This window comes from Myodes glareolus, chromosome 2 (genome assembly GCF_982192425.1).
Source record: "Myodes glareolus chromosome 2, mMyoGla1.1, whole genome shotgun sequence".
In the NCBI taxonomy this organism is placed as follows: domain Eukaryota; kingdom Metazoa; phylum Chordata; class Mammalia; order Rodentia; family Cricetidae; genus Myodes; species Myodes glareolus.
Window position 1 is genome coordinate 11656958 of NC_142027.1, and position 13638 is coordinate 11670595.

Here is a 13638-nt window from a genome sequence, read left to right on the forward strand (position 1 = left end):
ACTTACACAACTGAATCTATAAATGTGGTTTTCTTTTCATTTAAAATTCCAGTACTTATTATTTTTCTAAATGAATTAAAGTTCTATTTGTAGACATTTTGTGCTATCTGTTTTACGTAAATGATTTTGAAAGTGATAATTATGGAAAGAAACATTTGCCTCATGATAGAGTCAATTTGTTGCAACAAAACAACATTGTTTGGGCTTAAGCATAACTATTCAGAAAAAAATGACAGGCATATTATGTTCAGTTAGCAAAACAACAGCAGTAAATTCCTGGCTATGGCCTATTATCATCCAGGATTTATTTTTAACCATTTTTATGGTAGAAAGGAATTCATATTTTGCCGTGGGACAATGATTTGTACCCTGTCAATCATATTTTAATAAAATGCTGATTGGCCAGTAGCCAGACAGTAAGTATAGGCAGGACAACCAGGAAGAAAGTAGAGGTGGGACAATGGAAACCAGAGAAATCTGGGAATAGGAAAGCACAGTCTGCAGTCATGACCTAGCTGCAGAGAAAGCAAAATGTATCTGCCTCACCAAATAAGGTACCGAGCCATGTGGCTAACATAGACAAGAATTATGGGCTAATAAGTTATAATAATTAGTTAATAAGAAGAGCCTGAGATACTGGACCAATCAGTTTATAATTAATGTATGCCTCTGTGTGTTGTTTGGGACTTAACAGCTGTAAGACCAGTTGTGACAGAAACCTCTGTCAATAATATTTCTTTCTGAAGAATGGGCATCAAATTCAATGAAAAAGTAGTTGGTTACCTGTTAATGGCCTTCCCACCATTGTACCAGTGGGATCACCTTGTGTAGCTGGTCAGCATATAAAAGTCCCTTTCCACAGGCAGAACCATACAGACTCAATTCACCTACACTCCTTCTCTACCCAAGACCAACCTCAAGAACCAGCACCATGTGTGGCTACTACGGAAACTACTATGGAGGCAGAGGCTATGGCTGCTGTGGCTATGGAGGCCTGGGCTATGGCTATGGAGGCCTGGGCTATGGCTATGGAGGTCTGGGCTGTGGATATGGCTCCTACAGTGGCTGTGGCTACCGTGGACTGGGCTGTGGCTATGGCTATGGCTCACGCTCTCTCTATGGCTGCGGCTATGGATGTGGCTCTGGCTATGGATCTGGCTATTACTACTGAAGACACCATGGAACAGTATCACCCTCTCCAACTATGGTCTCATAAATCTCCAGTTGTCCCCATGTTTCCTGAACCTCCTTCTTAGAATGTGATGTGACCCTTTGAAGATGTACACTTTCATGTGTTTTAGATATTGTCCTGAGGCTTTTATTTCTCTGTATTTGACTCCTGAGAATCAAGAGCATTTAGAACTCATTCTGTGAACTTCTTTTAGCAGAATACTGTCAAAAGCTTTGCATTTTATTTTCATCTTTTCTTAATAAACTTATTCAATATAATAAACTACTATAGTTGTTATTTATTTATTTATTTATTTACTTACTTACTTACTTATTGTGCATGTGTGTCTGTCCATGTTCCATAACACATATATGGAAGTCAGAGGTAAGCCTGAGACAGTTGAAGGTTGGTCCCTTTTTTCCACCACCTGAGTAACAGGGCTTGAACTCATGTTGCCACAATTACAGACATGCTTCTATATTCCTTGGACCATTGTATTAGCATTATGGTTTTATTATCTTTTACATATTTACATTTCTTTGTCACACACATTTTTTTTTTAGGATATACCTTTAAAATTTCTACTTCACTTGTGCTACCCCATCCTTTGTTTGTGACATTAAGAACATAAAGATATTTGCAATGCAAGGCTCTTATCCTGTCGAAAGTGTTTTTATATGTGTTATGTTACTGTTAGAACAATGTTCCATCATGAAAAGAATAGGACCACTCTGTCCCTCCAGAATTGACTATTGATTGTTGATTGGTCCAGCCTTGTGCAAGCCCATTATAGATAGCTATCGATGCTTTGAGGCTATGACTGCGTTATGACTACAAGAGAGTTTTTCACAGCAATTATACCAATCTTCAAGCTCTTGTATTATTTCTGGCCTTCTTCCATATTGCCCCCCAAAGGTTTTATAGTGGATAGTATCAATATTCTATTCAATGCTGAGCACTGCACAGCCTCTTATTTTCACTACCTTAAACAGATATTTGTCTCCATATTCACCACGGTTATTGTGAGTTAATCTGATGAAAGCTTAGAGTACTATTTGTATATGGGTAGAAACATAAATATTTAGAGGACAGTTTGGTGTTGTGCCAATTTAGCTAGATAATTATGGTTAAACTCTTCCTAGGACCCAAGAGCTTCATCAGCCATCAGATTGTCATTGGATTAATAACTATAAATTCTTTTTTTCCCCTGTGGAATAGTCTCTAGCCAATTATAGAGCCCTTGGTTGCCACTATAGCTCTTGTTTTCCTAGTATACCAGTGGGTGCAATCTTGCCTGGTAGATTGATATTGTATTTCATGCAGTTCTTATCTTGGTAAGACCATTGAAGCCCATTGTCCTTGACCCCTACATTGCATCTTCTGTCCTAATGAAACCTGGCCATTAGGGGAAAACCTCCAATTCAGGTTCAGAATTATCTTGCATCCAAAGTGTGTGTTGTCTCCAGCAATAGGGTCTCATCAATTGCTGTAGCAAATCCTACAGCCAACAGCTACCCGGCCACTAGGGCATGGCCTTTTATACTATTTATGCCAATGTAGAGTATGTGTTTGACCTCTGTTTGGGCTGTAGGATTTGGTTTCTGTTCTCCGTTCTAGATGTAACATGAGGGGGCCGGGCCTGCTTGTTGGGGTTTTTGTCCTGCCCAGTACCCCACAACCAGCAAGCCCAAAGAAAATCACACAAAAATCTCTATTAGTTATAATGCTGATTGTCCCGTTAGGTCAGGCTTCTTACTGGCTAACTCTCACATCTTGATTAACCCATTTTTCTAATCTATGTTGGCCATGTGGCTCAGTATCTTTTTCAGTGGAGCAGCTCACATCCTGCTGCTTCAGTGGTCTGGGCAGGAGTGGGAGGAATCAGCTTCCTCCTTCCCAGAATTCTCCTGCTCTCCTTGCATCATTTCCACTTCTGGTGTGGGAGAATTGTCTGTATTCTGTCAATCATGTTTTAAATAAACGCTGATTGGCCAGGCAGAAGGTGTTGGTGGAAAAACCAGACAGGAAGTGGAAATGATGCAAGGAGAGCAGGAGAATTCTGGGGAGGAGGAAGTTGATTCTCACACTCCTGCCCAGATCACCGAAGCAGCAGGATGTCAGCTGCCCAACTGAAAAAGGTACTGAGCCACATGGCTAACATAGATCAGAAAAATTGGTTAATCAAGATGTGAGAGTTAGCCTGTAAGAAGCCTGACCTAATGGGCCAATCAGCATTATAACTTACAGAGATTTCAGTGTGATTTTTCTCTGGGACTAAACATCTGGGGGAACAGGGCAGGACAGAAAACCACAAACAAACAGGCCCCTCATGATACCCCAACAAGCCATCTCCCATCATGTTACAGAATGGCGCCCATGTGGATAACTGCATCCACAGAAAGCCTGAGAAAGCTTGGGAAAGACTAGAGTAAAGCATTTCAGTTTTCAGCTGAAGCAGGAAAAAAGCTGAGGTGTTTTAAAATGCCGGCTTTCTAGGCTGCCCGGCCAGGGAAAACTCTTGACTCTTTCAAGCAGGCTGTCCTGACTATGGAAATACTGTTGCAGCTTGCTTCCTGGCAAGCAGCATGAAATGCCTTAAGAGCTTTTGAGTGTTGTCTTCTTCATATTCTTTAGCAAATTAAAGACCAACACGGTCAGAAAGAGAGAGGTATACAGTAAAGAGAGATTAAAAAAAAAAAAAAACCTCTAAATGATTTAAAGTCCTTAGAAATAAAAAGAATGAAAGAAAGAAAGAGAGTAGTTGGGTGTGGTGGTACACACCTTTAATTCCAGCACTGGGGAGGCAGAGACAGACAGATCTCTGGGAGTTCAAGGATTCAAGGATAGCCTGGTTTACAGAGGGAATTCCAGGACAAAGATATGCAGAGAACCTGTCTCAAAAAGCCAAAAGTTAAAAGTAAAAATAAAAGAAATAGAGGTTAAAATAAAGCCACATAAAGATGGAAAATACACAGAGAATCTTGATACTGTATGCTATTATGCTCTCTTTAAATTATTTGAATGCTGAGGAAGGAGAAACAGCTACTAAAAGATATTTGCTTATAAATGCTGCATAATTAACTCAAGGTAGGTTTTTTGAAAATACCTTGACTTCAAAATTGAAGTAAAAAGGTATGTTACTTTGGAGAAGAGATTTTGCTTTTGTTTCCATAGAAAATGAGAGGCTCTGGATTTATTCAGAGTTAAGAAAAATCATCTTTGATCAAGGGAGACCACCTGAGAAATCTCCAGTAGGAACAGATGGCCCGATATCAGAGTTCTTCATCCAGAACAGGTTCAAGACTGCTGCCTGAGATGATCAAGACTCACAAGATACTTCAGTCAGGACTTGATCATAACTCTAAATTTTCTTTAGGTCCCCATAAGATCATCAGTACCCCCAACCAGCTGGAAGTAACCTGGAATACTACGCCTACAATCCCAAAAAAGTACTATGGTTATTTTCCTTTGTTTTCTTTTTCTTTCTTTCTTTTTTTTTTTTTTTAGAGAGGGAAGTGGTATGGGAGAATTGTCTTTATTCTGTCAATCATGTTTTAAATAAACGCTGATTGGCCAGGCAGGAGGTGTAGGTGGGAAAACCAGACAGGAAGTAGCAATGATGCAAGGAGAGCAGGAGAATTCTGGGAAGGAGGAAGTTGATTCCTCCCACTCCTGACCAGACCACCGAAGCAGCAGGATGTCAGCTGCCCCACTGAAAAAGGTACTGAGCCACATGGATAACATACATCAGAAAAATGAGTTAATCAAGATGTGAGAGTTAGCCAGGAAGAAGCCTGACCTAACGGGCCAATCAGCATTATAACTTATAAAGATCTCTTGTGTGATTTTACTTTGGGACTAAACAGCTGGGGGAACAGGGCAGGAGGAAAACCCCAACAAGCAGTCCCGGCCTTTTCATCTTACATTAGCAGAGGATTCTGATTTGTAAGTCTACCCCTAAATAAATAATCATCTATTACTCTCAATTCTGAGTTAGTATGAGATTTCCTTTAAGCATCCTTCTTCAATCAACTAGCTAGGAAGGACAATCAAAAGGAATGTTAAAACCCTGTTAGGGGAGACGCTGTGAATCCTTGTAGTTAAACTGTTTACTCCACAAAAGAAATTCAGTTTTCTAGAAAGATTTAAACTTTGGTAAGAAAATAGTTTCTGCAAGTGATGTTCATCTACAGACTTTTAATTCTTATTATTTTATTCTTGAATCTTAAAATTTAAAATCACTACTAAGCAAAGCATTAATAGTATGTGCTTATATTTAAAAATACAAGTTTAATTATCTTGTTTTCTGAAGAGAATTGAGCATAAAATAATGCCTCAGGAAGAAAGTATCCATGATTATTGTTAAGACTTTTTAATACTTATACATGATTCCTGTGTTAATTATACCAATAATGAATGATAATTCTTTTATAATGCTTGAAACTTGAATTTAAATGTCAGTATTGATATCCCCAAAAAAACGTGTTTTTACTCACATTGATTTGTTTACCTCTTTCTATTCATTAAATTATGAAATCTAGAACTGACGTAGAAACATGAAAGTGCTCTTTGGTCATTCACTCTGTATTTCACTTGTGTCATTCATTTCCTATACTTGTGAACCTCATCTCTAACATCATTATATTTACTTTTATCAGAAATATGCATGTAATTATTCAAGATTTATTGCATTAAACCATGAGACATGGATCTGCTTCTCAATAGATATTGACTTTGGGCAAAGTATATACCTTTGGGATTGGTATGAACATGTACAAATTAAATGGAATAATGGAATCTACTGAAGGGTTCCTATGAGACATAAATATATTAAAATATATAAGAAAATAAGAATAACGTTTGACATTTAATTAAAGTGACATTTTACTATTACATGCATGATTTATTTTTGATTCCTTGCATATAAAATAATTTGTTGTCAAATTTGATTATTTACAAAATTACATTAAAAGTATAGAAATAAACTACATTTATAGTCTGAATAGTGACATTGGTAGCATTTCAGATATGTTTGTTATAGAACCATCATAATACCAGGTTCTTAAGATGTATCCTTAATCTTCCTGGAACATTTGTTAACGCAACTAACAATATGATGTCTTAAAGATATTCCTATTTTAAAGTTAGGTTAAAGTTAAGATAAGTGAAATAGAAATCTCACTGAAGTTGTATTGTGAAGATAGAATTTTCTATGCATATCTACTGTCTCTTCATATTTAATTTAAATGTGATATTTTCTTAGATAATTGCTGATTGTTTCAGGTAAGAGTTCATTATTAGTGACTCTTAATTATTAAATTCTAGTTTTAATGAAAATACATCTGAAAATCAAGATTATTTTAATCCTTCCCCTATAACAAGTTACTCCTCCCATCTTCCTCCTCTCATCTGTTGATTGTGAAAGCCAAACTCTAACAGAGCTATCTAGAACTTTATTGCAAGTCTTTTACACTTCTGATTTTTTTGTTTTCTTACCTTAATTGTAAACTTTAGGGTAATTGTTCAGTCTTTCTTCATCTTATCTCAAGTTCAGTTGAGTAAAGAGAAGGCACACTGTGTGGGAAAGAATCTTTGTCAGCTAAACATCTGACAGAAAGTTAATAGCCAGAACATATAGAGAACTCAAAAAGCAAAGAGTTAAGCAATACAACAATGCATTAAAAATGGGCTATTGTTCTGAACAGAGAATTCTTAAAAGAAGAACTAAAAGCAGAAAAGAAAAATCTCAATCATGTTCTTTGTTCCTGGCAATAGAGAACTTCAAATCAAAACGACTTTGATATCTCATCAAAGGTATATGGTTCTAAATACACCTTCAGATGTGATTTTATGTCTTCAAGTAACTGGAGAAACCATAAACCCCAAACCCCAAAACCCACAGAAGACAGTAGGAACATTAGGGAAACAAGAAACAAACAGGGGACACAAGTGATACGAAGGGGATACTGGGAGAAAGAGGGGTTTTATTTAGAGAGAGACAGGACAATACAGAAGCAGAAGAAGAATAAAATAACAGTAACGGTGTCTGGAAAAAGTCATAAGGAATCATATTACATTAACTCATGTAAATTGCACATAATACATAAACATGTAATGAGTGCATTAACTCATGTAAATTGCACATAATACATAAACATCTATGTGTATACACACATACATAAATATATACGCACAACACATACATATACATTTTAATGACATTTTCCCATCTGAGTGGATGATGCTCCCTGCAAGATTAAAAAAAAAAACAAAAAACCTAACACAGTCATGACAAGACCTTTTTTGAGTGTTTGATTAGAGAAATCCAAGAGACTCCAAAACCATTACAGGCCATTAGTATTGCATTTGGTTACCCCCACTGCAAAGGTTGAAAGTAAATCTGTCTTACTGAGAACACCTTGCACTCTTGACACATCTGAGTTGGATCTGGGCCTGAAAGCTTATTGGCTGAAGAAATTGTTACAGAAAACCACAACTGATAAAACACACAGAACAAGTGACCTTCTAGTGCCCAGCTTCAACTGATGTATGTACAATGGAATTGCTGCTGCATCTGAGGCTGGTGGTCCTGATTCTATAAGAAAGGAAACTGAGCAAGCCATGATGAGCAAGTCACTAAGCACCACTCCTCCAGGTCTCTGTATCAGCTCCTGCCTATAGGTTCCTGCCCTGTTTGAGTTCCTGACTATTTTCAGTGATGAACTATGATGTGTAAGCACAATCCAAATAAATGCTCTCCTTTCTAAGCTGCTTTTGGTTATGGTGTTTCATCACAGCAATAGCAACCATAACTAAGACATATACTAACATGGAAGGGGTAAATCTCAAGGAGTTTCAGCCCCAGACATAGAACTACAGGGAAATAAGGAATATGGAAGGTGGGTAAAATCGTCTCTCCCTCAGGGAAGATTCCCTGCATTGTTTATGCAATGCAAAATGTCCTTTCCTGAAAGCATATCCACAAAGATATCAACAACTTTAAAAGATAACATCTTGGTTGTTTATAAATTTGTAACAAACATCAATTAAGATGCCATAAACACCTGCTCTAAAAGGGAACAAAATAGACATTAAAAAAATCTCTTTGTAGGAGAGCATGCAGAGTCAGGGAAAGCCTCCTGATGGACAGCCAATGCAATCCCAGAGGGATATGTGAAGGATACCCACCCTTTGTTGCAAGGACTTGATGTATGTGATGGAAAAAATTCCATTTGGTGTCCCTAGAAATTTTGAGTTTTGCCTTGGTGATATTAGCTATCTATATATTTAAAGATAAAGAATTAAATCATTCACCAGTTTGGAGATTATATAATATAATACATATATTATATATAGAGAGAATATGTTTGAGATTGAATTAGAACTATATAAACAATAGTAAAAGAAATCACAAAAAGGTGTAGTTGGATACTGAGCATTACAGGGTTTTAGACAGTTGACCAGCCTGACTGTGTCTCAAAACTTAAACAAAATGTCAAAAACCAAACTGAGATGGAATTGGGGTAGGCTCCACAGGAATGTTGAGTGTCCAGTTCAAGTTGAAGAAAAGGAGGTTAAAAGTGGAGCATATATTTTAGAAATACACTTTGTAAACAAATTTTTTATAAAGTATAATAGTGAATGATGTAAACACCCAGGAAAACTAAAGACAATTTCACTAGGTAGAGTTTCTTTTGGCTTGTTTGTGGGACGAAATATTTAATTATATTTCAGAGCAGTAGGCGTGCAGAACCTTTTGAAAAAGAGGAACACTGCAACATCCACACAGGCATACCAAAGAATTTCCAGGGCTATAAAACTACGAAACTGTAGTGGTGAATGCAGGCCACACAACACTTGTCAACGTCAAAGAAGCTTTATTATTTAGAGTGAACATTAACTGTGGACTCTGGGAGATAATGATGCATGGGCGTAATTCATATGTTACAATGGGTGTGCCATTGTATATTGCATACTGATGATGGGCAATGTTGGCAAGGAGAACATACAGATGGTCCATGAAAATTTTCTGTAATTCTCAATTATGGCACAAATGCAAAAAAATCTCAAGAATAAATGTTACTCATTTAAACAGATTGTTTTAATGCACATAAACCACTCACTGTTTATAAAACTAAACATTAATAATTTATGACAAAAATGACTCTTTAAATTTGATTCTAAATTTTATAACTTTGACTTATGTGGAAAACTGTAATTTCTATTGACGTTTACCAATTGTAAAAGTATTTATATGATTACTCTTTTCATTATTTGCAACTTGACAAAAACTTTTTACATATAAAATTGAAAATGACTTCATATTATTTTAGTGACCATTTTAAAATTCAGGTTTCATCGTGACAGCTGGTTGACTCTAAAGTATGAGATCTAAGGCAATTGACATTAACTTTTGGAAAATTTAAAGTGACAGAGTACAGACTTCCTATGAGTCACTAAGGAGGGACTGAAATAATATGTTGGCACATTAGTGCATGTTGTTTGCAAAGCTACATTTGGCAATCAAATAAACAGAAAGAATGCTGGAGTATGTGGAGAATGATTGCATTTTATTTACTAAGAGGGAAATGCTGCTTTATTATTAAGATTATTTTATTTTTTCTAATTTGCAATGCTTTTCAGGGTAGACAAACCAGATTAAATTTATCTTGTGTCTGGAATCCCAAAGGCCACTTAGCTTCATGTATATGGCTTCCTGCCTTCAATCTGATTCACTGCTTCATGATGAAATACCGGCTATTTGGCCTTGCTGGGAAACAATGAGAAAACGATATTTCAACACAAAGTATCTTTGGCCCATACTTCAGTTCATTATTTTGGACATGTTTGTAGAATTAAGTGATCTTCCTACAGCTTTCAAACCTGTGTTTGGTTATTTTTACACAATAGGAAAATGGTCTGTTGTATGTCTTCACAGCCTGGGAAGTCCAGTGAAAATAACAAAGTCATCTAGTATTTAATGGCTATTACAAAACGTTCCACATGGATGACTAAAAGCAGTTTTTCTGCTCAACATTATTTCATGTCACAAAGGAATTTAACTTTGAAGAATATATTGGTGAAATCAATTGTCTGAAGGGAGAAATGCCCCAGACCATATTAACTTACTATAAATGACAAAATATGGACAATTTTCTTAGCAATTGCTGATCGATAATTTTTTAAGTCATAGAAAAAAATAACATTTCAGGTCTCACAAATTTTATAAACAGAACTGGCAAAATCACATAAACTTTTAAAAAGCTAAAGTATGGTATTTATCAAATATGGTATCCATAATTTATGAAGTTTAATTTATTGAATAATACTATTATCATTTATAGTCATAGACCTGAAGAAAAATTGAAAACTGTAAAGGAAGCTAATGGCTTCCTTTCATATCCATGAGAAGAAATTAATCAAAAATCTAAAAGAAAAAATGATGTAATTAAATATCAGACACAAAACTACCTTAACCTATTGCTTCACTGCAAGTTTTTACAAAGTTCTTAAAAATATATATAAAAATTAAAAATAGAATGCAGGGATCCTTGTTAATTGCATTATAGAAATGAATGGCATTGCAAATTCCTCTGTTGTTATTGATAGACAGTAAAAACACTAAAGAACAAAAAATATTTTGAGTAAATAACAAGGATGAAGTATACTGTTTCAAATGGCTACTTTGGGATGCTCAAAGGAAAGAAAGATATTTCATTTTGTGACAAACTAGCACACATGTAGCTTCCACAGATCATGGATGCATGAGGCAGGCACAATAAACATTTCTGTGTATCAGTGTCCCTTTGTCATTAGTGTGGAATTGTTTCATGGGACACCTAGTTGACAAACAAAACTAGCTTCCTTAATAACTTTGAGGTTTTGTCATATGGTCGAGGAAAAAAATTCAATTAACTTAGATCAGTCTTAAAATTAGCCTATGGCTTGAGCACATGGTTGGTTCCACCCACACTGAGAGCATATAAAAAGCCTCTCTGCAGGCAGAACCACACAGACTCAACTCACCTACACTCCTTCTCTACCAAGACCAACCTAAAGAACCAGCACCATGTGTGGCTACTACGGAAACTACTATGGAGGCAGAGGCTATGGCTGCTGTGGCTATGGAGGCCTGGGCTATGGCTATGGAGGCCTGGGCTATGGCTATGGAGGTCTGGGCTGTGGCTATGGCTCCTACAGTGGCTGTGGCTACCGTGGACTGGGCTGTGGCTATGGCTGTGGCTATGGCTATGGCTCACGCTCTCTCTGTGGCTGTGGCTATGGATATGGCTCAGGCTATGGATCTGGATTTGGCTACTACTATTAAGGAGCTCAAGGATAGCTTGCTCCCTACATGTATGATGTGCAGATCTTCCAGCTTTAGATCCCAAGGTCTGGCAGCACCACACAAAACTGAAATAAGAAGAAGCTGTGATGGCCAGAAATACATTGGCATTCATCTATACCCAGCATTGCTAGCTATTTATTCCATAGCTTTGCTTAAGAACAAAAATGTTAATTTTATTCTGCATATTTATAATAAACTTTGTTAAGCTAAGACCTGATTCTCCTTCTATTTATTATTTATTCATATCAATTTATTATTTTATGCTGTATAACTTATTTTATATTTTTGGATTTTTTAAAAATTTATTCTTCTTCATATATTACTCCTCCTTCCACTCCCCAAGTCACTCCCCCACACCTTTCTTCTCTCTTAGACCCACTCTTCCTCTCTTTCCTGTGAGAAAAGAGCAGGCCTCCTAGAGATATCGGCCGAACATGGCATAACAAGTTACAATAACACTAGGCATAAACTCTCATGTCAATTCTGAATGAGGCAGCCCAGTGAGAGGAAATGAGTTCTAGAAGCAGGCAAGAGAGTCAGAGACATCCTGAATCCCTTTATTAGGTGTCCCACAAAAAAATCCCAAGCTACACAATCATAACATTTATGCAAAGGACCTAGCATAGACCATGCAGGCTCTGTGATTGCCGCTTAAGTCTCTGTAAGCCCCTATGAGCTCTGGTTAGTTGATTCTGTTTACCATGTTCTTGTGGTGTTCTCTAACCCTCTGGCTCCTACAATCCTTCCTGTACCACTTATGCAGGATCTGCATGTAGGATATGCAAGCTCTGCCTAATGTTTGTCTATGGATCTGTATCTGTTCCTCTTAGTTGCTGGATGAAGCCTTTCTGATAATATAACATAATATCATTAGAAATAATTTCACTGATCTTTTTGGGCCAGTCGTGTTTAGTTCTATACTAGATCTCTGGGTTAGCGAGCTTCTGAACCCTGTCTTCCAGGTAGTATCAAGGGTGTGATCCCCTCTACTGGCATGTGCCTTATGTCAGACAAGTCATTGGTTGTACACTCCCATAACCACACATGCTGCACCACCATTACCCCAGCCCATATTGCAGGGATGTTTCTTAAGTTTGCAGTTGGATTTTTGACATAGTTTCTATATCATCTTAGAAACCTCCAGATGCTTACCCTTGAGAAGCACTACTATATTCTAAAAAAATTCAGGTCCAGTGAATTAACATTATCATTTAGGGAATCACAGAAACACTCCTGAATACTTTATGGCTAGTCTATCATCAGAACAATGTTTCATAACTTGAATGTGGAAGAGTCCTCTCCTCCATCTCTCCATCTTCCCTCTCTTCTTTTCATTTTTAGTTTCAAGGTGGCTATCATAAAATTTGTTTTATTTCTTCTTTACAAAATTGATAGATCATCAATTTTTTTTTCAGTTTTGGAAATTTAAAACTTCCCATTTTTACATTTATTTCACTCCAACCATTTCATTCCTGTATAAAATGTGTTCTGATTTATCTTAACATCACCTTCTCTTTCCTCCTTCCCTTCCCATTCAACCCCAACCCAACTTCCTTTCTACAAGTTCTTTTCCCACTTTCATGTTTAGCAATTTGCTGAGTTTACTTAGGGTTGTCCATGTAGATTTATGTATGTGAATATGAGCTAAATATATTTTTACAACAATGTATATCTTGCTTGATGTTCCATTGCTATGATTGATCTCCATTTTTAATGTTATCAATGGTAGAACTTCAGATATAATCTCTATTTTACTCAATTTAAACTCTACAATTTCAAGAAGAAAAGGTTATACAATGCAATCAATTGGTCTCAAACATAAATTGGTTTGGGAAGTCCTTCTATATATGTATTGCTTTTATTGTTTAATAAAGAAGCTGTTTCAACCAATTGCTTAATAGAATATAACCAGGCTGGAAGAGATATATTAAGAGAGAGTATAGAGTCAATGAGAAGTCATAGCTGCCCATGGAGACAGACATGCTGGAAAATTGCTGGTAAACCACAGGCATGTGATGATACACAGATTAATAGAAACAGGTTAATTTAAGATATAAGAGCTAGTTAGCAATATGCTTAAGTGATTGGTAAAACAGTGATTTAAGTAATATAATTTCTG

General features: G+C 36.5%; 1 protein-coding gene across 1 annotated transcript; it reads left to right on the top strand.

The window, feature by feature from the left end:
- Window positions 1–11213: 11213 nt before the first annotated feature.
- Window positions 11214–11729, top strand: LOC146895713 (keratin-associated protein 6-1). Its single transcript, XM_085678205.2, has one exon. The coding sequence runs from the start codon at window positions 11241–11243 to the stop codon at window positions 11496–11498; it is 258 nt and encodes an 85-aa protein (XP_085534331.1). The 5' UTR covers window positions 11214–11240; the 3' UTR covers window positions 11499–11729.
- The last annotated feature ends 1909 nt before the right edge of the window (window positions 11730–13638 follow it).

Bases quoted from the DNA above. Each gene is read 5' to 3' on its own strand.
- LOC146895713 (XM_085678205.2), top strand. From the start codon at position 11,241: ATGTGTGGCTACTACGGAAACTACTATGGAGGCAGAGGCTATGGCTGC.